This window comes from Gopherus evgoodei, chromosome 6 (assembly GCF_007399415.2).
Source record: "Gopherus evgoodei ecotype Sinaloan lineage chromosome 6, rGopEvg1_v1.p, whole genome shotgun sequence".
NCBI classification, from domain to species: Eukaryota; Metazoa; Chordata; order Testudines; family Testudinidae; genus Gopherus; species Gopherus evgoodei.
Window position 1 is genome coordinate 12,639,671 of NC_044327.1, and position 22,973 is coordinate 12,662,643.

General features: G+C 47.3%; 1 protein-coding gene across 1 annotated transcript in view; it reads right to left on the bottom strand.

The window, feature by feature from the left end:
* Positions 1-4,276: 4,276 nt before the first annotated feature.
* LOC115653490 (stimulated by retinoic acid gene 6 protein-like) overlaps positions 4,277-22,973 on the bottom strand; it is a 49,948-nt gene continuing 31,251 nt past the window's right edge. The window contains exons 15-24 of the mRNA XM_030566851.1: positions 21,441-21,560; positions 20,471-20,634; positions 19,007-19,144; positions 7,988-8,058; positions 7,141-7,336; positions 6,364-6,446; positions 5,973-6,258; positions 5,087-5,277; positions 4,751-4,873; positions 4,277-4,645 (exon numbers count right to left, since the gene is read on the bottom strand). Coding sequence (XP_030422711.1) covers positions 4,277-4,645; positions 4,751-4,873; positions 5,087-5,277; positions 5,973-6,258; positions 6,364-6,446; positions 7,141-7,336; positions 7,988-8,058; positions 19,007-19,144; positions 20,471-20,634; positions 21,441-21,560 — 1,741 coding nt within the window. The remainder of the gene's footprint in view (positions 4,646-4,750; positions 4,874-5,086; positions 5,278-5,972; positions 6,259-6,363; positions 6,447-7,140; positions 7,337-7,987; positions 8,059-19,006; positions 19,145-20,470; positions 20,635-21,440; positions 21,561-22,973) is intronic.

The following is a 22,973-nucleotide window of genomic DNA, read 5'->3' on the forward strand; positions in this document are numbered from 1 at the left end:
CTCCACTAACTGCACTCAGTCTAATATAAGTATCAGTTCAATACGTGGAACCCACAGGCTCAGGTGGTACCAGAGGAGCCTTTGGGGAGATGCTGGGGATGACAGCCATAGGGCAGGACTAAGCGTGGAGACAAACTCAGAGAAAAGCTTGGGGGTGGAGTGGGTCAGTCATAGCCACTATGCTCGGCTCTGCCCTCTCCCCATTATTATTCCTGGCCTAGTTACTCCAGTGCCACAGCCTTTCCCAGCTGGAGTGACAGCAGATCACACCATGGATAACTTCTTTCCATAACCTCTCCATTTCCCTTCATACATGCAGTAAAGTCAAAGCAGGGAGTGCAAGTGGCTGGAGCAACTGGGGAGAGTGACAGATGCCTGGGGCAGAGGCTGGTGCTCACGTCACTCCTTTAAAGCAAGCCTAGGTTTTCATAACCATGGTTCTGTCCCACAGAGGGATGTGAGTGGGCCTCCATCCAAAAGCACGATCCTCAGTTTCTGTGGCTGCAAGTGCCAGAGTGGGGTAGTGTTAGGCCCTGATCCTACAGTGAGCCCTGCATTTACTCAGAGCCCCATTAACTTCACAGGCAGTTGGGAAGAGTAGTTGAGTTCCCAAGGGCTCTGCACAGGTGCAAGGATCCCCAGCACACACAGACCATTGCCTACTCAGGGCATAGAAACCACCTTTCCCTCCATAGCACCCCACCACATGTACACGCAGGCAGCAGAACAAGCCCAAATGTGTTCAGAGCACAGTGCAAGTCTTTCTATGTGGTATCTGCAGCTACAGTTGCTAATTATCCAGGAGGTACCGGCCAGGAGATAGAGAGAGCTGGGGGCAGGAAGCATCTCTTTCCTTTTCCCATTCCTCCTTCTAATATTCAGACCATTGGGATGGAGCTGGTGTGATCTGTCTGCTCATACCCTGGATCCTCTAACAGGCCATTGGATTAAACACTTAGGCCAGTTGATGTATCATGCTGGGGCCTGTTGAAATAACTCATTGTGCCGTGTGCCATAAACACTGCATCCAGGGGTTGGTCAGTTCACTTTCTGTAACTTAAGCCTGGTCCAGCAACAGTTTCTATGGGGTATCTTAGGTCTGACCCTGGCTTGGGGATGTGTTAGAACCACTCCTTCTCTATGTAAAGATTAGCTGTAGGGGCTGTTCTGGGGAAATGCAGGCTACAATGTTTGCCATGCTGTAAAGAAAATCCAGCTGATGTGTCTGTCTTAGTTTGAAGCCAATATCTGCTGATGTGAAATTCACTCATTGACCTCACACATTTTATTAGACTTGGACTAAATAGCAAAGGGCTTGAACACAGACGTCAGATTAGCTGACCAGAACTACTAAAAATCTGTAGTTAGTTATGCTTCCATATGCCTAAAAGGAGCTGGCTAGGACCTTTACTCACACAAGCAGGGCTCCACCTAGCTAGTGCTTTTACTCTCACTCTTCCCCATGAGTGTGTTGGAGGGACCTCTGTTAATCCAGAGCACAGTAGGGTTTGTAACACATGTCCAGTTACACAGGCAGAGTAGCCTCAGTGATAGCTCCCTGTCAGTTAGGGAGCTTGACATCCCCAGTCCATTGGGGTACAAGACAGGCCTTGTCCAATGAGGTCAGGAGTAACCAGCCATGTGAGCTGCTTACGTCACCAGTTTGGTTACTATTCTCCATCTTTGAGAGCAGTGGCATCTTTAAGCCATTCCTAGTCATGGTGCTGCTGCAGCGCTGAAGCCAGGAGACATGTCCTTGCCTGAAGCTTTTTAATAGCTCAAGCCCTAGTTAGGATAAGCAACACTGATGGAGCTGCCTAGATAATACTAGACAAGTGACTTCAAGTGTAGACACAAGCTCTCAGGTAAATGCATTAAAAGCCCAGTGCTGGTCCTATTATGCATCTCTCACAACCATGAGCCATGTACCTGTACTGTTATTGGCCTGGCTAGGTTTGCACTAGACAGTAGGAAATGTTAGACAGGTTCTTGGCTAATGGCAAGGAGGAAGGATGCAGGAGGGCTGACGTCCATGCTTCAGGAAGACTATCTGCTACTCTATTTCTTGCAGCTAGTCTCCCTGTGTGTGTTTTGTTAAATGCCAGTTGCCTGGAGTGGTCAAATCACCAACTCTTTTCCTAGACACTTGCAACCTGTTCAGCTGTCATGAGATGGTCCTGGCCATTGTGATGCTTCTAATCTAGGTTGAAGTAGCTGCTCTACTTAGTCTCATTGCACTGGACTAGAGGCAACAAGGCTGGCTTTAGGAAGTGCAGGGCCCAATTCAAATATTTTCAGTGAGGCCCCGAGCAGGGATGACTTAAAAAAAAACCCGTATTAAAAAAAGCCTTTCATTTTTTGGCAACCAGTTCCCTATAAAAAGTTCCAATTTAAGGGATGTGTCACAGTATTTATTTTTTGTACCAGTAGGGTTACCATATGTCCATATTTCCCTCATGGATGGTGATTTAAGAACCAAAAAGCCTGACATGTCTGGGAAAATACAGATGTATGTTAACCCTACCTAAAGTTTTTTAAAAAAAGATGGACCTGATCTAGAAATGAGCTCCATTTCACATGTGTGGGTCCCCACCACTCCGTGGGGGTGTGCTAGGGTGGCCAAATGTCCTGATTTTATAGGGACAGTCAATTTTGGGGGTCTTTTTCTTATAGAAAAACTTATTACTCCCTACCCCCATCCCAATTTTTCACACTTGCTGTCAGGACATCCTAGGGTGTGCATGTGTGGGTCCTAGCTGCTCTCTTCTCCCCTCATTGAAGCAGGTGTGCAGTGTTACTGCCCTGGGAACTGCAGAGCACCAGTGGAGATGGGGCTAGTTGGAGGCAGGGCAGGGGCTGACTGGAGGTAGGGTCTGGTTGCAGGCAGGGCAAGGGGTGCAGGACTGGCTGGCTTCAGGTGAGAGGGGGTACAGTAGGGGTTGGTTGGAGACAGGGTTGGGGGCTGATGTAGGCAGGACAGGGAGTGCAGCAGGGGCTGGCTGCAGACATGGGCTGGCTGTGGGCAGGGGATGCAGGTATGGGGGGGTATAGCCCACCCTGTATGGGGAGTGCCCTCTCCTCCCAAGGTAGCAGCAGCTTCCTGGGGGCTATTTAAAGGGCTCAGGGCCCCCCTGCTTCTACCACCTGAGGCCTTTAAATAGCCACAGGAGTCCTAGGGAAGCAGTGGGGCTTTGGTGGCTATTTAAAGGGGCTAGGGCAGTAGAAGCAGGAGGAGCCCTGCACTTTTTAAATAGGCCCCAGAGCCCCATAGCACTTCCTTAGGGCTCCAGCAGTGGGCCTCTGGTAGCAATTTAAAGGTCCTGGGGCTCCCAGCAGGGGCTGGAACCCCAGACCCTTTAAATTGCCCCCTGGGGAAGCCAGGCCACTCCAGTACAGCGCACTGGCTCTTGCCCGTATGCTGTACTGGGGCTTGGGCATGGGGCCCTCTCAAGGGCAGGGCCTGATTCAGAGGAATTGGTTGAATTGGCCTAGGGTGGCCCTGAGAGGCAAGGCCTGGCAGTCTCACATCACTGTGAGTTACCCTTTTAACTCTGCTCATTACCAATAGCAGGTTCTGTTCTCCACCTCCTTTCCTCTCAAGGCCATAGTGCTCTAACACCCTGGGTCTTTCCCTCTGTTATTTAATCTCAGAGGCTGTAGTGTTGCCTTGCTACCCACTGGAAGCCAGATGAGTGTTTCCAACGGGCTGTTGCCTCCTATTTGAGAAAAAAGTCTCAAAGGAAGCATGTCATATGGAGGCACCTGAAGAGATGCCTTCACCCAGGAGATGAGCTCAACCATTCTAGAGCCCTGCCAGAGAAAAGGAGGGTGGATGGGTGTGAAGGAGGAAGATGGGTCACCTGTACTGTACATGTTTGTATAATGCACAAACTGGGAAGGGATCACATTAAGCAGACAGCAATTTGAATGCAGTTGAGGTTTAATGTCAAGTTAAACCCTAGTTTTATACAATACAAAGAGCTAGGAAAAAACCAAGTACAGAGAAACACACTTGTATGTCGGTCACAAGCCATGTCCTCAGAGAAGCAGACTAGCCCTGTAAGGGGTGCAGTCCTGCATGATTAGCAATGCCACCCTGTAACCAGTAATAAACAGTTCTGGGGATGTGACCTGCAGAATTAAAGAACCTGAATAAGGAAGAGCTGAAATCAGTCCATCTGCTGAAGCAGAACCATGGCCTCAGCAAGGAGAGCCCACACTAACTATGCAGACAATTCAGTTGGATTCCTTCCAGCAGCAGGGGGAATGGAACCCTTCAGGCCTCCACCTTCTTTCCTTCCTCCACCAGCTCATCAGGACATGGTGTGGAGTCTCCAGCGGGAGTGAAGGGTCCCACGATCCAGTCCAGGGGAACATTCTGCATCACATATTCCAGTAGCTCATCCAGAGACTCCCGGGCCTTTGCCACCTTCTCCCGACTCTGGGCAAGGGCACTGCTGGACAGATCCTGGAAACAGCTGGCACTGGAGAAGGAAGCCTGGAGCTCTTCTATACTGCTGGAGACCTGCTGGGCCTTGTCTTGGATAGTGTGGGGAAGGCCTTGGATGCTGCCCAGGAGTGTAAGGCAGGTGATTTTCAGTTGCTGGGTGAGGCTCTGGGACATGGCTAGAGCCTGAGCTTCAACCTGCTGGAGGAAGAAAGCAAGACAGACTGGAGTATCTGCAAGTCACCCTTACAGATGGAGGAGTTTTCTAGAGCAAGGCTGTCAGGGCGAGAAGAAGGAGAATACCTCTGCTGAGTCTGGGCCCTCCTGACCTTCAAACTTCCCCCTGCAGCACTGGAGCCACAACTGGTGCAGACGGTCCTGGCTATTGTGAAGCTTCTGATCTACAGTCTGCTTGGCACTGTTGATCTGCAGGAGGAGAGTGCAGTTAGCTGAAAACTACAGGAAGCGGCTGCCCAGGGAACCTCCCCCACAGCTAGCTGTGGGTAGCAGGCAGGCAGCACTACTGCAGTGACACTGCAGGGCCTAGGAACAAACAGTGCCAATGGCACTGAGCCCAGGAGGCTGCACAGACCGTGGCCCATAGCATCTACAGGGAAGAGGAGAGGGTCATGTTCCTACCAGGTCAATGGTTTGCTGGAGCTGGGAGAGGGCCTCCAAGGTGCGCTGCCTGGCTTGTCTCATCTTGCCCAGGGCGTGCTGGTAGGCTCGCTGGCGCAGCGTGCTTGAAAAGGAACCCAGACGCACGTAGTAACTCTGCTGCTCTGCAGGAGCCTCTCCTAGTCCTTCCACTGGAGTTGTTGCAAGCTCAGCTGCAAGGGGAAAGAGGGGTCAGCTGGCAGCAGTAGTGCAAGCAAGCCAGTATTGCTAGGTACGCTGTACCATTAAGACATTTATTGCTGGTATGTTGTACCAGCAAGACATTTGGTACCTGCTGAACACTGCAGGGCTTTCCTGGGAACCACAGTGGTGAAGGAAGCAGAACGGCAGCAGCTCCTTCAGTGTGGCTGTACCACCCACAGCTGTCCCACCATCCCTTCCGCACAGCTGCATCTCCTGTCTAGGAGTGGGGTTGTGTATGTGGGGTCACATGTCTCCACCTTTGGTCCCTCCCATGAATCACTGTACTGGGGGTAAGAGTTAAAATCTACTTGCACCACTGGTTGGCAGGGCCAGGATACAAGGCAGCTGCATTCAGACCTCCCAAAGCTTGTGGCCTACAGAATCTCTCTCAGGGCAGGTTTGGATGTCTTGCGGCACTGACCAGCCAGGGAGCTGGTAGCTGCACACGGAGCAGTGTCAAAGCCATTAGACCAGCCTCCTTCCATCAGCTAGAAGAGGGCCCAGCATGAAGGAACAAGGGGAGGCCTAGAAGCCAAGCTATGCTGCAAGGGAACCTCAAGGAGAAGTGGCTCCTTTGGCAGCTCAGCTGTGAATGCTGGGAGTCCAAGCCATGCCCCAAGACATCAGGGTCACATTGGTAAGAACTCCTTTGCTGAATACAAACCAAGCTCCTCCTCTGTCATGGGGAGGTAGTGGTCCACCCACTGCTCAGATTTTGCCAATGCCATGTCAATGCCACTTGCAGCCATCTGCCCCATGCTGGAGCCCATCACTGTGCTCATGCTGCTGGTCACTGCAGATTTGGTCACCTCCACACTCTCCTGGACAGCCCCCTTGGCCACACCCACCATGCTGGTCACTGCATCCTTTGCCTCAGTGGCCGTGCTGCAGACTGCATCCTTGGCACCCACCATTGTGGCACACACTAGGTCTTGGGCATCCAAAGCCACCTAGGGAAAAAGGGGTCAGAAGAGAGGCCACTGAACACCTAGCAGAAGTGAAGGGCCCACAGCCTCAGCCTGTGCCAGGACCAGCCTGGAGACTAGTGTGGTTACCTTCTCAATCGGCTGCTGCAGGATGGGCAGCTGCTCCTCCAGTCTGTCCAGACCTCTACAGGCATATTCATTGGCTGCTGCAACTGTAACACAACCACAGAACTAGTTCCCTTAATTCCTTCATGTGCACCAATCTTGTGGGGCTGCTAATCTGTGTACATGGAGGGACTGGTGTTCCTAAGCAAGTGTCCCCATGTTACTGATGGGGAAGCCAAGGAAGAGGGGTTGGGCAAGTTGCCCAAGGCTATGGAGCCAGTCTGTCAGAGCCAGGTTCAACATTCAGGAGATCCCAGCTGCCACTCCCAGCTTCTCCTAGAGGGTTTCAGGAGTCTCCAGTGCCTGCAATGGGCTCAGATCCCTTTAGCACTGAAGCTGCAGCCAGTGCCTTCTAGCAAGTATTGCTCCAAGGCATTAGGTGCCAGAGTCAGTGCATGTGGCTATGTGAAACTGGGCCAGCCACACACACCAGGGATTGTGCCTGGGCACTGCCTCCCTCTAGGCTGGCCCAGCTCAGCACTGGTACCTAAGCAAGAGTCACCAACAGAAGCTGCTGCAGCCATCCGAGCCGCTCCGGACAAGGCCAGTGCCTTGGCCAGGTCACTCTAGGAGCTAGCAGAGGTGAGTGGCACAGGAGACGGGAGTCTGCAGATTCAGTTTGCCGCCAGTTGGAGGTAGAGTTCGGTAGTGGACCTAGAGCCCTATAGGCTGAGCCTGCAGCCAGACTCACCTCCCCTGCCATGCACACAGGAGTGTTTCTGCCTCCCTTCCCTTACTCACGTTGTGACTCCAGATGGTCCAGGATGGGCTGTGCCCTGATGACGGCAGCAGAGGTGATGGCCCTCACCCCAGTCTCTGCCACCTCACATACAGTTTTGATGGCTGGGTAGGTCTCTTTGGTGGCTGCATAGCTGGCAGAGGCCATCTCACAGGCAGAGCTGACCAAGGGCAGGCCAGCCACCCTGCCTACTGCAGTCTGAGGGAGGGAAAAGGGGAGTCAGCTGGGGGAAAGAGCTCCTGGCTTGTCAAGGTGTCCCCCCCCCCTCCGTCTCTTTCCTTCTGCAACCACTGATTCTGTAGGGGACTGTCCTCAGAGCTAGGCAGCCTCCTGGCCCTGTCAGCAGGGTTTCAGTGGCCTGCCTAAGACATTACCCACCCAGAAGCCTGGTTCCATTAGAATAGCTGCCTATGTTTAGCAAGATCTCAGGAATGCTGTTTGCATCCTGGCATGCCCACCAACAAAACAGAACTGTGTCAATCTCATTCTGTAAGCGAGAGTGGGAACAGAGCAACTTTGTCTTTCCAAGTGCACTCTCTCCCGATCAGGAGCCATGTCTCTGTCCAGTACCCGGTACAATGCCCCCCTCCTTTTTGGAGCCCTTGGGCCCTACTAGAAAAAGGGATTTGCCAGTGTTAGTGCAGACAGCATTCACAGGGTCACCAGTGACCGTGCTCATCCTGGCTTCAGGAGGCACTTCTTGGCAGTGACTCCAGCATTCTGAGAACTGGAACTTGAAGCATCGGCTAGTATTGTGGTTAGGAGTCCCCATCTCCAGCAATAGGCACATTCAAGCCAGAACAGTGACTCCAGCTGCCAAGCACACCTGCCTCCCCAGGAGAGACTCACCTGTTGCTCCTGTGCCTGGATCTCTACCTGTGTTTCATTTTCGTTAACAGACATGATGGAGTGAGATGTCCCTGAAAGGCCCAAACAGGAATATTGAGGGGCTATAACAGGAAACAATCAATATTGTATAAGCACACCAGGATGGCTGCTCCAGTTCTGTTTTCTCTAAAAGTCAGACCAGGTTGTTCCCCTGTAGTAACTCTCTCTCTACACAGAGAGCAGGCCATTGCGTTAAACCTTGGATCCAAGGCAGGCCTAGAGACAGACAGTTCCTCAAGCCCAGGGATGGACTCGTAACCCACACCTTTGGGTGTGGTATTCTGTCCCATCCAGTGGCACCAAGACCAGTTAGAGAGATTAATGAGTCTGCTCTACAGCTGTAGCTAGCAGGCCTTGGCTTTTCGCTCATGCAGTAGAGACTCATGCATTTAGCTCTAGAGGTCCCAGGTTCAATCCCACCCAGCAACTGTCCACGTTACACATTCCCAAAGCTTCTATTCAGACTTAGAGACCCCACAATGCCTCCCAAGGGGAGCACCAGGACAGCCACACAGTTCATCACAGTCACCCTCCCAGTTCAGTCTTTTCCCAGATAGTGCCAGGGGTTAATTTCATTTGTACCAGAGTACAATCACTGACAGATGTTTTCCTGCTGAAGGTAGCAGTCATTGACTACACAGAGAACACTGAGATGGTCTCACTGGTGAGTATTGGGACCTCTAGAACAGCTAGAGTAAGTAGTGTTTCAGTCTCCCTGGATATTTAATTACATAAGAGATCTCCACTAGGGCAGACTGGTTATTTTAAAGCCAATTTAGCTGGTAAAATACAAGTATTTTCTATTGTCAGTTAAAGACTGATCTGGTAAAGAAACAGATTCCAGTTCAGATAAATTGACACCATCACCCCTAGAGGTGAGAGTGAGACCACTAGCCAGAAAGTATTTCCATTATGGGAAGGCACCAGGCTGGTTTTCCTTTAGTGTTTCCTACATCATCTGTAGGAGATACGTATTGGTTACCCAGCACCTCAGTCTCAGCTGACTCAGTCACCTCAGCCAAGTGTTTCCACCTGCAGATCATTATGACAAGCTAGAACTCAGACCTCAGCCAGAAGCCCTAAACCCCATCCATGAATGGGAATAGCACAGCTTCACTCAGGTAGAGAGGTAAGGGGACACTTTTTCCTATAGTCCAGGTTCTAATTTAGTTCTCTTTGTTAAAGATTCCCTTCTCCTCTAGAGAAGCCTCTGTCTCCTAGAACATACCATTAATCCAGGCCTCCTGGTCTGGAAGACAGATAGTTTCCTTCCCTGGAATGTTGGCTCAGGAGACTCAGCTATTAGCTAGACATAGCTTACACAAGTACAACTACCAAGTACTGAAAGGGGCTAAGAGATTCTGATGACTCAATCCTAACTACTACTGTCAATCAGGCAAGACATCAGGTCACACTCTGTGTAAGATAAGAGCCCCCACCTAAACATCCTCAGAACCTAGGAACCAGAGACCCAGTATAGCACTTAGCTACAAATCTTACCAAATGTCCACACTACTAATCCTTCAGGAATACTAGGACCCACCCCTCTCTCAGCCATTATATTCTTGTGATGATGTCATCATGGGGCAGGACACACTTGACAGACAGCTCAGGAGACCAGTCACACAGCTGCATTCTCTACTTTGTTCAATGAGGGCTGTGAGCACCCTGAAAAGTTGTAGGGTTTCAGAATTGCCAATTTTGGTTGGATGTATTCCTGGAGGTCTCATGACATGATAATCTTTAATTAAAGATTAATCTTTAATTCCTGGAGACTCCTGGACAATCTTGGAGGGCTCGCAAACCTAGCTTCAGATTATGAGCTGTTTGGGGCAGGGCTTTCACTCTGTCTTAAGGCAGTACCTAGCACAATGTGGTTCCAGTTCTTATTTTGGCTTCTAAATGCTCCTGTAATACAAATAATAATAATAATGCTTTATATTCTTATAGTGCTCCAGGTGTTCTCTCTGCGGAGCGCCTTTACACTCCATCTCCCTGGTAACATTTTCAATGTAGAAGGTTTTTGTCAGTAAAACAATCTAAGAGAGGAGAGTGCTGATAGCTGATGCATTGTTTTGCCTTTGGGCCCACTCCAGAAAAGGCTGAAGCAGTTTCTCTGGCCCCGTTGGCACAAGCTGCTTCCTCGGTTCATTTATAGCTTTCCTGTTAGTGGCATTGTCCAGGGAAGAGAACATGGCACAGAATTGTAAAGGTATTTAGCAATTGCTCCACTCAGCATTGCAAGGCCTAAGTGACTTGGGCCTAGAACCTCAAAGATAGTTACATTGCCCCACACTAGGGAACAAGGGGTTAAGGAACTGCTCTGAGCTCAGCCAGCTCCGCTCTGCCACATCTGTAGGAAATGCACCAACTGGAGGAGGAGTTAAAAGGCAGGAGAGCCACTCATTTGGGGGCAAGCCAGAGAAGAAAGTAGACCTATACCCCTAGCAGAAAAGAGGCAAGGCCAGGCCAGGCCTTTTCCTAAGTAACTGTCCATAGGTCCCTCCCTGAGGGAAGGAAGGGCCTGGTGCAGACACATCCTGTGTGGGAAGCATTCCTCTTGCCTATGGATGTGTGAGGAGGCTAGTCCCTGATTCTGCCCCCTCACCGTGGCTGGAACCAGGGCCGGCTCCAGGCCCTAGAGCACCAAGTGTGTTCTTGGGGCCGTATGCCGCAGGGGGTGCTCTGCCAGTTGCCGGGAGGGCGGCAGGTGACTTTGGTGGACCTCCCGCAGGCGTCCCGTGGAGGATACACTGGTCCCGCAGCTCTGGTGGAGCATCCGCAGGCATGCCTGCGGGAGGTCCACCGGAGCCGTGGGACCGGCGAGCGGCTGAGTGCCCCCCGCGGCATACCACCGTGCTTGGGGCGGCAAAATAGCTAGAGCCAGCCCTGGCTGGAACAATGAGCCCTACTCCTGGAGCAACCCTGAAGTGGACCCCCCTTAGCTGGAGGAGTCCCAGGCAGGTTGAAGCCTGGAGGCCCACCTGCTTGGAGGAGCACTGGGTTCGTACCCCCACAAGCTGCCCAGGAAAAGCCACAGCATCTCTTATAAAAAACTCAGGTTCCTCTTTAGATACCCCATGCAGGTTCTGGGGTGGTTGAGGAAGTGGTGTTTGCTACTCAGCTTCCTGGATTCATTAGTAATCTCTCTGCAGTTCAGGGAGATTACTGATGAACCCAGGAAGCTGAATAGCACATATCACTGCCTCAGCTGCCCGGGAACCTGCATGGGGCATAGTGACCGCCCCACATTCCCCACCAAACCCACAACTGGGCATCTGGCAGCACCAGGGGAGTCAGAATATCTCCTGGCCTACTCTCCCTGCCGCCCATGCCTCTGAACTCTGGACTGGATTGATACCCTTTATTTTTGTTTGGACTACCACAGTAGGGGACAGCCTTGGGCTGAGCTGGGCCATACCACTTGAGAAGGCAGTTGCCCTCATGCTGCATTACCCAGATGGCACTCTTGGGACAATTTCAGGGATGTGGTAGGAAATGGGGTGAGATCAGGCTCCCCTACCAACAACCCCACTGCATGTCACTGGCCTAAGCCCTGACCACTAGGTGATGCCACCTCCCAACCAACCTTGGATGAGGGCTGTCACATTGCCACATACCTTTCAGGATCTAGGCTGTAGAGGTTATGTTTTAGTGCCAATCAATGGGATGTAGGCTACCAAGTGCATACATCGCTTTTGAAAATGAGATATGCCCTGCAGTGCTGAGTGGAGCAATGCCTGTATATTAGGTGTCAGTCAGTTTTTACCTACACCAGTGAGACTGATTCCATAGTGAAATGAATGAATCTACTTTACTTTTCCCCTTTGCTGAAGTAGTTTCAAAAAATCTTTTCTCATCATTATTAAGAAAAGTGCTCCAACATCATGAGCATTACAAGTTTAAATCTCATAGTAAGGTCCCAGCAGGGAATAAACTCCCACCAAGCGGAGAATAATGGCACTGGTAAAATGAGCAAATGTCCTTGCCTCTGGAATCAGCAACTCTTTTGAAGGGTATTATCCTTTTACTCCTTTGCTAAACTTGTCATCCACTTTAAGGGGAAGTTGGAGTGAGAAATGTACATATATTTCTTAACATGCTTTTCAAAGCATTCCTACTCCACTGTGTGTGGAGTAGAGATCTAAATCTGCTGCAATTTCACTGAATCTTTCTGCATCTCATCTTAACCATTCTTAAATTGATATGCTGGTCAAAGCGGCTATCTCTACATATAGTAATAAGAGGTGTGTGAGTCAAGTAAAAAGAAATGTCCTGATTGGCCTGAATATCAACCTTCTTCAGGTAAGTATGCCCAGTGGTCTGTGATGGGATGTTAGATGGGGTGGGATCTGAGTTACTACAGAGAATTCTTTCCTGGGTGCTGGCTGGTGAGTCTTGCCCACATGCTCAGGGTATAACTGATCGCCATATTTGGGGTTGGTAAGGAATTTTCCTCCAGGGCAGATTGGCAGAGGCCCTGGAGGTTTTTTGCTTTCCTCTGCAGCATGGGGCACGGATCACTTGCTGGAGGATTCTCTGCAGCTTGAGGTCTTCAAAGCACAATTTGAGGACTTCAGTAACTCAGACATAGGTTAGGGGTTTGTTACAGGAGTGGATGGGTGAGATTCTGTGGCCTGCATTGTGCAGGAGGTCAGACTACATGATCATAATGCTCCCTTCTGACCTCTAAATACCCTGGGAAATCTTAGTGGGTGTCTTCCACTGCATGTACAAGGCAAAGCTTGAGGCCCAGGCCTGAGAGAGGCTTCTGATGCTACTTGAAATCACTCCCTTTGTCCCTGAATGTAGTGCTCCCCGGATGCACTCTTTGAGCACCATTACATGTATTTAACAGTCTTTTGGCCGCTGTTTGGTGGTCTGGGTACTGTTGGTGCTGAAATTAATTTTCTGTTTTAAGTTAGAGCCATTATTATGCTGCCCAACAAGAGCATTGTCTCAGTCACGGAGATTTCGCAGGGAGAATCTTCCACATACAATGTGTCAGGTTCCTCCTTTGCTTGTCATAGCATTTCCCAGCTGCACTTGTTACAGCCCCAATCCTGCAACTAGGTATGGGTTTAGCTTCAGGTGCAAGTAGTTCAACTGAAATCAATGGAACTGCTCATATGCTTATAAAGTTAAGGACATGCATAAATGCTTTCAGGGTTGGGGGACTATATTTTCAATTTGTAGCTCTGCACCCTGCAAATTAGAAGAATCACTTTGGATTAAATTAGGGTGATCAGATGTCCCATTTTTATAGGGACAAGTTCTGTTTTTTGAGATTTTTTCTTATATAGACACTTATTGCCCCCCCCCCCCCCCCCCGTACCATTTTTTCACAGTTGCTATCTAATTACCCCAAATTAAATGATCCATGGAACACTGGGCACTCATTAAACTTTTTGCTAGCTATTCTTTGTTTCCTCTGGAAAGCTAGCTTGTTTCCAGACAGCATGATCTTGAATCAGGCTATTGTTAAGGTCTTTGCGAGCAGGATCTGTAAGGTTTTTTCTGCTCTACAAACTGTGAAGCCAATTCACAGTAGTGAGACAAGAATTTCCCCTCCATCTGACAGATGGTCTAACTGAGAACAGATGGGTTAATCAGGAACACATCCACTGAGGTCAGTGACAGAAACAGGTAACAGCAGTGGGAAGCTAGGCTGGCTGTAGTAGTGAGGTGGGTCCCCAGAAAGAAGGGTATTAGGAATGATAGAAAAGGCCCAAACTTTCACAGGCTTAGGCCTGTTAGGCCTGTGTTTTCCTTTGCTTCTCAGGCCTGTATCATCTTCTCTTTTCCTGGCTTTAGTTCAAAAGATGGGCCTAGGGATTTGAATAACAAACAAAACCTAGGAATCAAGGACAGGACATGTATTTAGTCTCACATTTAACCGTGTCAGCTATTCACTAATTAGTCCGCTTGGCACAAAAGTATATGCAGCTGTTTTCTCATGTATTCTCAAAAATACTTAATATCAAAGGTCAAGGTATGTACCTTACACTCCCTTCAAAATGATGAATGTATCCGCAACAAATGTATCCTATATCCCCCTCCCCATAATAATCCATGTATTCTGTATGACCTGTTATCTATAGGTCAATATCATGACGTATATTAAAGTTGTTTACTACTGATTATAAAAGGGGCTCATGTCCCCCATGTAAGGTGTGTTCTTCTCTGGCATTAGTCGGGAAGAAACACCCGCTCAGCTGAACGAAAATAAAGGTGTGGTACCCGTCTTCTTGTTCTCCGTGCCTCCTTGGTGTAATTAGGTAAGCTCCAGGGGGAAACGGGCCCTATTTGGCCAACAGGAAGGCATGGAGATTTCTGGGTGGCCTAGGTGTGTTTCACTGGGAGCTAGATCCATTCTGATAATGGAAGTGGGAAGGCTCAGATGTTAAGGAAGAGTAATGGCTGGTATTGTGGTGGATAAAATATGATCTCATAAAAGTGACCCCAGCAATGTTAAAGCATATTAAGTTTCCAGACCATGGATTGTGTAACAGTCAGCACTGTTAATCCAGTGCTACAAGAGCCTATGAAGTCACTGTTAAGGTTGGGCATTACATTGCCAGTCTGAAAATGAGGTCTAGGGGTGTCTAGTAGAAACAAGTGAAGGCCTTATTGAGTGTTCTCACCAGCATTCTAAATAATGTGAACACTGGGGAATGCCTGCCCCCCCCCTCAGAAAAAGCAGGCTTTCCCCTTCTTTATTTGCTGCTTAGGTTAGAGGTAGATCAGGTGTGTCCTGCTGCAGCCCTAGCACTACATGAATGGTTTCTGTTCAGAGATTACACTGTTTATGTTGTGGGAAGGAGATACTATAACACCTTTGGCTGCTTTTTGCTGGCCCTGGAAGGAAAAGAATTGGTGCCTTTGAATAGGCTTGTGGAAAGCTACCTAAGTTGCACAGAAAAGAGGGGGGGGGAGGAAGGAAATCAGCTACAGCTGCAGTTGGTTTGGTCATATTACAGGGAATTGAGGGTATCTGGGCACGAGTCCCTCCACTGTGTAATGTGCTTCCATTTTATGGTAAAACTCCTTAGATTTTATACCTAGCAATTAAAACTAACATCTTTTCATGCAGTGCTTTTAGTGTTTGAGGCCTGCTGCTATTTAGCTGTGAACCAGTTCCATGGAAGATACCAAATGCCTTTTATTAGACCAAATCACACTTGAGAAGCCACTGAGATCTTGTAAACTCTCTGCTAAATTGTTAGTGTTAGATTGTTTCACATGCCAGAGCTCGTTCTGTACCTATCCCACTTATCTGAACAATAATCATGGACTCTCATTAAAAGATCAACCACTGCATGTATTTAAAGGTTACCACCATCCTGTTACCGAAATGTCAGGTCTGCCTACCTGAGAGCCAATGACAGCCAGACAGGGATAAGGAAAGGTTGCTTTATTTTGCAGAAGAAAGGAGAGCTTTGTACCTTGGTACAAAAAACTTTACTTTACTTTACAAAAACCAAGAATTTTTTATACACACTTATACACAGGCTTTGGTTGTGCTAGCATTTGATTGGTGGTTAACAAACCCTGCACTTTTGCAACTTGCTTAGCAAAAACCAGCTAAGAACCAGCTTTAACTGTCTTAAAACTGATAAGGGGAGACAGTTCAAAAGTTCAGGCTACTGTGTCCGTGAGATATTTAATTTTTTTTTAATGGTTGTCAGCTATTATAAGGCTACTAACTGTTAGGGGGTCACTGCTAATTGTTACAGTCCCCCCTTCGGGCATGACAATCCCAATTGTCAGGCCGTTATGCAATTTGCGATTAAGCTGGAGGGTGAAATATTGTGTTTTTTTACGGACAGTAGAGCTCTTAGTAATAGCACTATACAAACATTTTGCACATTGCAACATTACCCAAACAACACATAGAAAAAAAAGAAAAAAATAATTTATTTGACAATTGTACGGAAAAGGCCAATAAACCATGACCCAAGGTGTGGGAGGAGGTTTTTAAAATTAAGAGTATGATTAAGAGATACAGGTGGAAAACAACAGCTGCATTTTGTTTATACATAAGTTATTTGATATTTTGTTTTTTTTATTTTTGAGAGATGCCAGTCTATTTATACAAGGTTCAAACAACTTCTTACACAGTTTATTTTTGCTTGTTTTATATAATTTTTGCTTTTATAAATTTTGCATTATTAGGGTTACAGCTAGCTTAACTTTGGCTAATAGAGAGTGTTATGTATTAAGATTTTTTACAAATTTTTGTTAGTTTTTTTTTTGTATTTTATACTTCCCCCTTTTGCACTTTTAGTACAACAGATTTTTATATTTTTATTTGCATTAAGCTATGGATATTTGATTTTACATTAGATGTTTTAATTTTAGGGGTTTTTATTGGATATAATGACAATGCATGATTAGCATGGACATGAAAGGTATTACTATTACTATGTTTTTTACAACAATAACATAATTTTAAACTAACTAACAGCAATACAAGCAATAACATTTTCATAGCAACAATATGATGGGGTTGTACAGTTTTGGTTACAAAGCATAATATATTATATTTAGTACATAAAGTAGACACTCTATAAGCTGTATGAAAGGCATTTTTTTTAGCTTGATATATATTTTGAAACGTGAATTTGCCGTTTTACTTTAGAGATTTTTTGAATTTTTGGTAACAATGAAAGCAAATTTTGAAACCATTCAGGTATTAAACTAGTACAATTAAAGAGTATTTGGAATCTAAGGTTACTTGCAAAATTTTATTTGAAAACCAATAAACAATATGATTGCCTGCAGTGGTAATGAGCGGCCGCAGGAGTTCTGGGTCCCAGTCAAGCTCTGCTACAGGCTCCCCATGTGACCTTGGGCAACTCATTTAATCTCTCTGTGCCTCAGTTCCTCATTAATAAAATGGGGATTGAAACAGGGTGGCTTGCCCCATGGGCTGGAAAGCCTGGGGCTAAGTCAATCATAATGACAGGATGAGCCCTACCTCAGAGGAATCAGGTGATTCCAGTATAAAAGGAACAGGAAGGTGCAGTGAAGAGGGGAGTGGAAGCTCAGGAAATTGTGGTACAGAGTGAAACAAGCTCAGTAGACAGTGAGGCCTGGGGGAGAGAGAGCAAAGACCCCAGGCAGAAAGGCCTGGGAGGAGGAAGAGAGAAACTGTATTGTGTATGGACTTTGTTTTGGGGAGACATTGAGTTTTATTTGCACTCTTTTATATTAATAAACCCAGAATCCAAGGAGAGGTATTTTTTGACCAAGCAGAAGCCTGAAGTGATGTTTATTTGAATAGTCCAAGAGGGGAAGCTGAAGCAAGTTGTCTATAGTGTGACCATAAGCCCTGAGGGGGTGCATGGGAGACAGCTGGCCCACCCTCTGCCTGTTTAGATTGTAGGCTTTTCAAGGACTGCAACTCCCTCTCACTATGGTTATGTACAGCATCTACCACAATGGTGCCCTTGTTTGATTGGAGGCCTCATGTACTACTGTGAGATGAATAAATATCAATTTTTAACTGTAATGTCATGATGATGTTCTGAAAAGCAATATGTTATGTTAAGACTATAAAGGTAGCTCTGCAAAAGACTTTAACTTTTAGGCATGGAATTAATCATCATCCTTGGATACGTGTTTGCACGTCACTAAAAACTTGTTGAAGATCCTCAGTGGTATTGAGGAGCTGGGGACTGCTCAGATATGTGTGTGTAGAGAGAGGACACTGAAAACCATAAAGGGGCATAACAGGACCAGAAGTAAGTGAAGAATTTAGATGGGCATTTGTAGATAGAAGTAGAATGGCTTGGAGAAAGAGTGTGATAGGCTTGTCAGAAGAAGGGGACCTTCTTCCCACCACCTGCAACAGCTTGACTAGAGAAAGGTGATAGATAATTTCCCATCTTGACCATCTCAGGGTGAGGCAGCATGATAAGAAAACATAAGCATCCCTGTGCTGATCAGGGTTCAGTGGTTTGGTAGACTGAGAGAGGCTGATTCACTTCTCTGACCAGATCAATCTTAGAAGTCCATAAAGAAGAAGAGCTCTGTGTAAGCTTGCCTCTCTCACTAACAGAAGTTGGTCCAATAAAAGACATTACCTCACCCATCTTGTCTCTCATCGGTAACTAAAAGCTATTAGTGAATAAGAGGCATCAGTTGCCAGCTATTTATAACTGGATTGTAACTTTTTCAAACTCACTGCCGGTGTTTAATTGCACATTCATTAGTCCCTGCACAGGCTCTGGCACAGTTGGGAATTAGGACAAACAAAAGTTGTGCTTGCTGTGAGAGGAAAAGTAGTACAAAACCGAACTCTCACTGGAGCCTTTATTCAATGGGGAAAATTTGGTTCTGTCCCCTTGAACTTGCATACTTGGCAAAATGAGAGAAGAGTGGTCCTTGGCCCCACACAGTCAAGGAAATATTGGCCAAAACCAATGCACCTTGATTTGGTTTAAAACAATGAAAATATTGCCGGGGTTTATAGTGATTTAACGCAATTCACAGCTGTCTTTTGGAAACACATGTAATGCACAACAACCAATGACAGCAAGTGCTCCTGGACATCCATTCCCATAGCTCTCCTGTCAGACCAGGGCTGAGAGCCCTAACTGCTCATAGTGTATAGCTCCATCTTCTGAAGGTCCTAAAAGGCAAGTCACCAGCTGTTCAAGAGTCTTCCAATTTCCACCTGCAGACTAAGCTAGACACAAGGGTTCTGTGGCACAGCACTGGCACCAGACTGCATGTTAGGCTTCCTGAGTTCAGTGAGCCTGGGGTTGTTAAGAAGGATGTAGAGCAGCAACCACCGTGTCCTGGCTCTGGTTGACACTCTGGCTTCTAAAATGAAATAAATACAGAACTCAACGCACTCCACTTCTTTTTCTTTTGTAGCTCAAAAACTAATGAGTAATATAATTTTAGAATTAAATAGCTCAGAGTACTCAGTAAAGTGGCATGTATGTTAAATACTCCAGTCAAAGTGCTTACCTGATCTATTATTGAAGGAATAGTATTTGGTGGATTTGTGCAGTTTTTTTTCGGCCAGAAGAATGTGACAAAAGCTGAGGAGGGTGGGGTTAGTGTGGTAGTGGTCCATAAATATCATACCAACCCATGTGTTGAATCCTGCATTAAAAAAGGACCAGAGACATGCAGCTTAACTCCCTTCTCTATACACTGCAGGCCCAGTACTGCATTCTTTGTGCACCTGAGACTCCTATTCAAGTCAGTAGGCATTTGCGAGAACAAAGAATGCAGGCTCAGGCTCTTCATTCATATACAGACACAAGCTTTTCAACTCAAGTCCTCCCTGGGCATGGTGTGGGTGTAGGGAGCCTTTGACAGGTTGGGTGGTGCTTGCTCCACTGCTCATTTTGAGGGGTGGAGGCACTGGAAGAATTAGGATTCTTTCATTCAAAAAAGAAAGAAAGAAAAACAAAATTTGTTTAACAGAGCAGTAGTAGTTCATAAAACTTAGGCCATCCAATCAGGAAAGAGAAACCATACGATGTGACTTGAGTGGCCAGTCACAACATTCAAACAAAAAATTCTGAATGTCAAGGACAGTCTGAATACTAACTACAAAGAGTTTGTAAACAACCCTCAGCTCAAATGTGTTTGTGAACACACCAGGCCTTTGGAATAATTAATTGTGATCTGGTCTCAGAAAATTAATAAGCAAGGAGCAATACATATATTGACCAGCTGTAGTCTAAACTCCCAAGTTCAATCCACAAATAAATTACTGATTCTACGTTTTAAAAGAAAACTCCCCTGTGGGAGCTTTATTCTTCGGAAGCTTCCCCTTTTTGGCTCAAACCCATCGCTGCAGAGGGGCAGAATCTATCTTCAGGGTTTATATCTTTGTGTAGTGCTTAATGTTAAAGAAAGCCAAGGATAAAATCCTGGGAGAAGTGGAGTGGCTGCATCTGAGTAGAGTAACTGAACTATTCTGCCTGTGTTGTTTTCTACACCATAATACCTATGATGGAGCCAGAGCTTGCTGCACAGTGCTCCAAGAAGGAGCATCATGTGCTCGCCATAGTGGCTGCTACTGTAAACCACCCTAGGAGATGAGGGGTCTTTGCCCCCCTCTAGTGTCTGACCAATGGAAGAGGTTAAAGAGTGCAGCATCTCCCAGTTACAGCAATCAGGTGCTAGAGGCTTGTGCTTTTAGCATGGAAGATCTTGGATTCAAACAAGCAGGATTAGTTACACTATTAGCTCTCAGATACATGTATGGAGGCCAAGGCCTTGGCCACGTACAGCCTGAGCATGGCTTGTGCTATATTCTGCCTTGCTCCTTTGCAGGTGTGTTAGGCATGAAGAGGTTCCCTGTAGATACATCAGATGTTTGCTTGAAAAGCTCCAATATTCTTTATGAAAGAGCCACCAAATAGCAAATCCCCATATAAGCCATCCATGCAGTGCTCTGACATTTCGTACACTTACCCATGTCAGCAGCTTCATACCCTTTCTGCATTATAGTCCTGTCTATCCGTGCAATCAGCCAAGTTCCCAACACGACACTGCAAAGCAGTCTGAACAAACAAGCCCCCAAGCCCAGGAGCACATTGTAGAAGAATAAAAAGTAATTGAAGTTGTGGAAAGCTTTCCTGCAAAAGAGGGAAAAACCCACTTTCACACCCACTGCCCAATCATGGCTTTGGTTTGAGGCTTCAGTGTGCCACAGCAGCTCACAGGGAACTAACAAATAGACCAAAGACACAAAGGTTTTAGATCTCGATCCACCCCTAAATCCCTCATCCCTGGCCCCGCACCAGATCCCATACACCCCCAGCCAGAGCCCTACCCCGCACGCCAGCCCCAGCCCAGAGCCCCCTCCTACACCCCAAACCTCTCATTCTTGGCTGGGAACCCCTCCCTGCACCCCAAGCCCTTCACCCCAGTCCCACCCCAGAGCCTGCACCCCTTCCCACACCCCAACTCCCTGTCCCCGCTCAATGAAAATGAACGAGGGTAGGGAAGAGTGAGTGATGAAGGGGGGATGGAGTGAGAGGAGGGTGAGACCTTGGAGAAGGGGAGGGGCAAGGGTGTTTGTTATTCTGCAATCAGAAAGTTGGCAACCCTAAGATTCTTGGTGCTGAACTTGCAAAGCCCTTGCACTCCTCGAAGTATAAGGACTGCAATTTTTCGATGAGGGGAGACTTTTAGGGCCCACTCCCCCTCTTCCCTTTTGCTGACCTGAGCACAATAGACCCTGTAGCCTCACTTACAGTCCCCGCTCCTCACTGCATACCTTACACCACCTTACTACTTTGGGATTTGGCCCAGATCTCCACACACTCCCAGTCGCATGGTGTTTGAAATTCAGACCCTTTGTATGAATAGCCCCATGCAGTAGGAGATCCTTGTCTGGAGGATGCAAAACCATAAGGGCTGTTTCTTTCCTACCACTCACCTGTTATTGAGAGCTAATGGCTTCTGCTTATCATCTGGCAAGATCTTTGGCTGAAGGAAAAATCTCGCAGCAATCTTGATTTGTACTATCATGAGCCCTGTGGCAATTCCAACTGTAAGACTGTAATAGAAAAGGAAAAGAGAAATGACCCTTTTAATATGGATGTTGTTGTGAAAGGGACTCGGAATATAGCCTGTTAGAGCCCCTGAGTGATGGGAGGAGAGACCTGCATTTGATTGCCAGCCCCTGGGACTGATTCCCCACTGCCCTGTGCAAAGGAAGAACAAAGCAGGCGTGAAATGCCACCATTCTGCTTTGTAGGGTTTTACGCCCACTTCACACAGGTGTAGAGGAAGATGCTGCACTGCCATCATGCACTTACCTGTGCTGTATCTCAGTGGTTCTCAACCTGTGGTCTACAGCCCTCCACCCCGGGTCTGTCTAAGGGGTCTGCAAAGGACTTAGACTGAAAACTGACAGACCAGAATTCAACTCTATATAAAGAGAATAGATTTCCAAAGGGGTCTGCGCCTCCATTCTGTTCATGGGGGTCTGTGAATGAAAAAAGGTTGAGAACCACTGCTCTATCCTGCGGAGAATTTCTTCCTAACCCTCTGCATGGCCCAGACTGTGATACCCTTACACATGGGGTAGTATCTCACCACAAATAGCTCCACTGGCTGAAGAGGGGCTGCTCAAGGTGTAAGATGCCATTCAGTGGGGCAGATTCTCCAGTTGAACGGGGGAGGCTGCAGGGAACCAGTTGACACTCCCTGATCCTCAGGCACTTGGTTTTGGCACAAGAAAAGCTGCATAGGACCAGCAGTAATGTATGCAACCACCATACGTTTCCTCAGGGACCATAGGCCAGTGGAGAATCATGTGTAGCAAAGCTCCACTCTGCCATACCTCCCTCCTACCCCAAAAGCTCCACTAAGACACTGTCTTCCTCATATTATGCTGAGGGTGGGGGTGAGCAGCTGGCACAATCGGTATCAGAACTGCTGTCCACCACCTTTAACCCCACTGGAGAGCTCACTTGCACAGGGAGAATTCTCTTCCTGCGTATCTCTGGCAGTTTTAAGGCCACAAGCCCCAAAGTGGCCTTAGTAAACCAGAAAATCTGGCCCAATGGGAACGAGGGTATCGGAATCTAGCTGTCCTTCTCAGAGCGCAAAAGGAGCACAGAGGCGGTGTGCCCTATGTAATATCCATCCAACCTAGTATCAGTGCACATATTGTCTAGGAGTCCTTTTTAATTCTAATAAAATCTTCCTCCTGCTTTACAATGCTCACAGAATAAGACTTTTAATGATTTTTTTTAAATAACTGCTTATTCTAATTCAGTGGCTACTGGTCTTATTGTCTGTAGTCACCAACTGGCTGAAGATAATAAATCAAAAGAGGACCGCCCTCTGCAAAGATTTCTGGGATTCCAGGAAGTGAGTGGCTTCAGGAAACTAATAGCATCCTGTAGGCTATTGCCCCCATCCCCAGACCTTGGTTTGTCCCTCCCAGATTTTTTATAGGTCT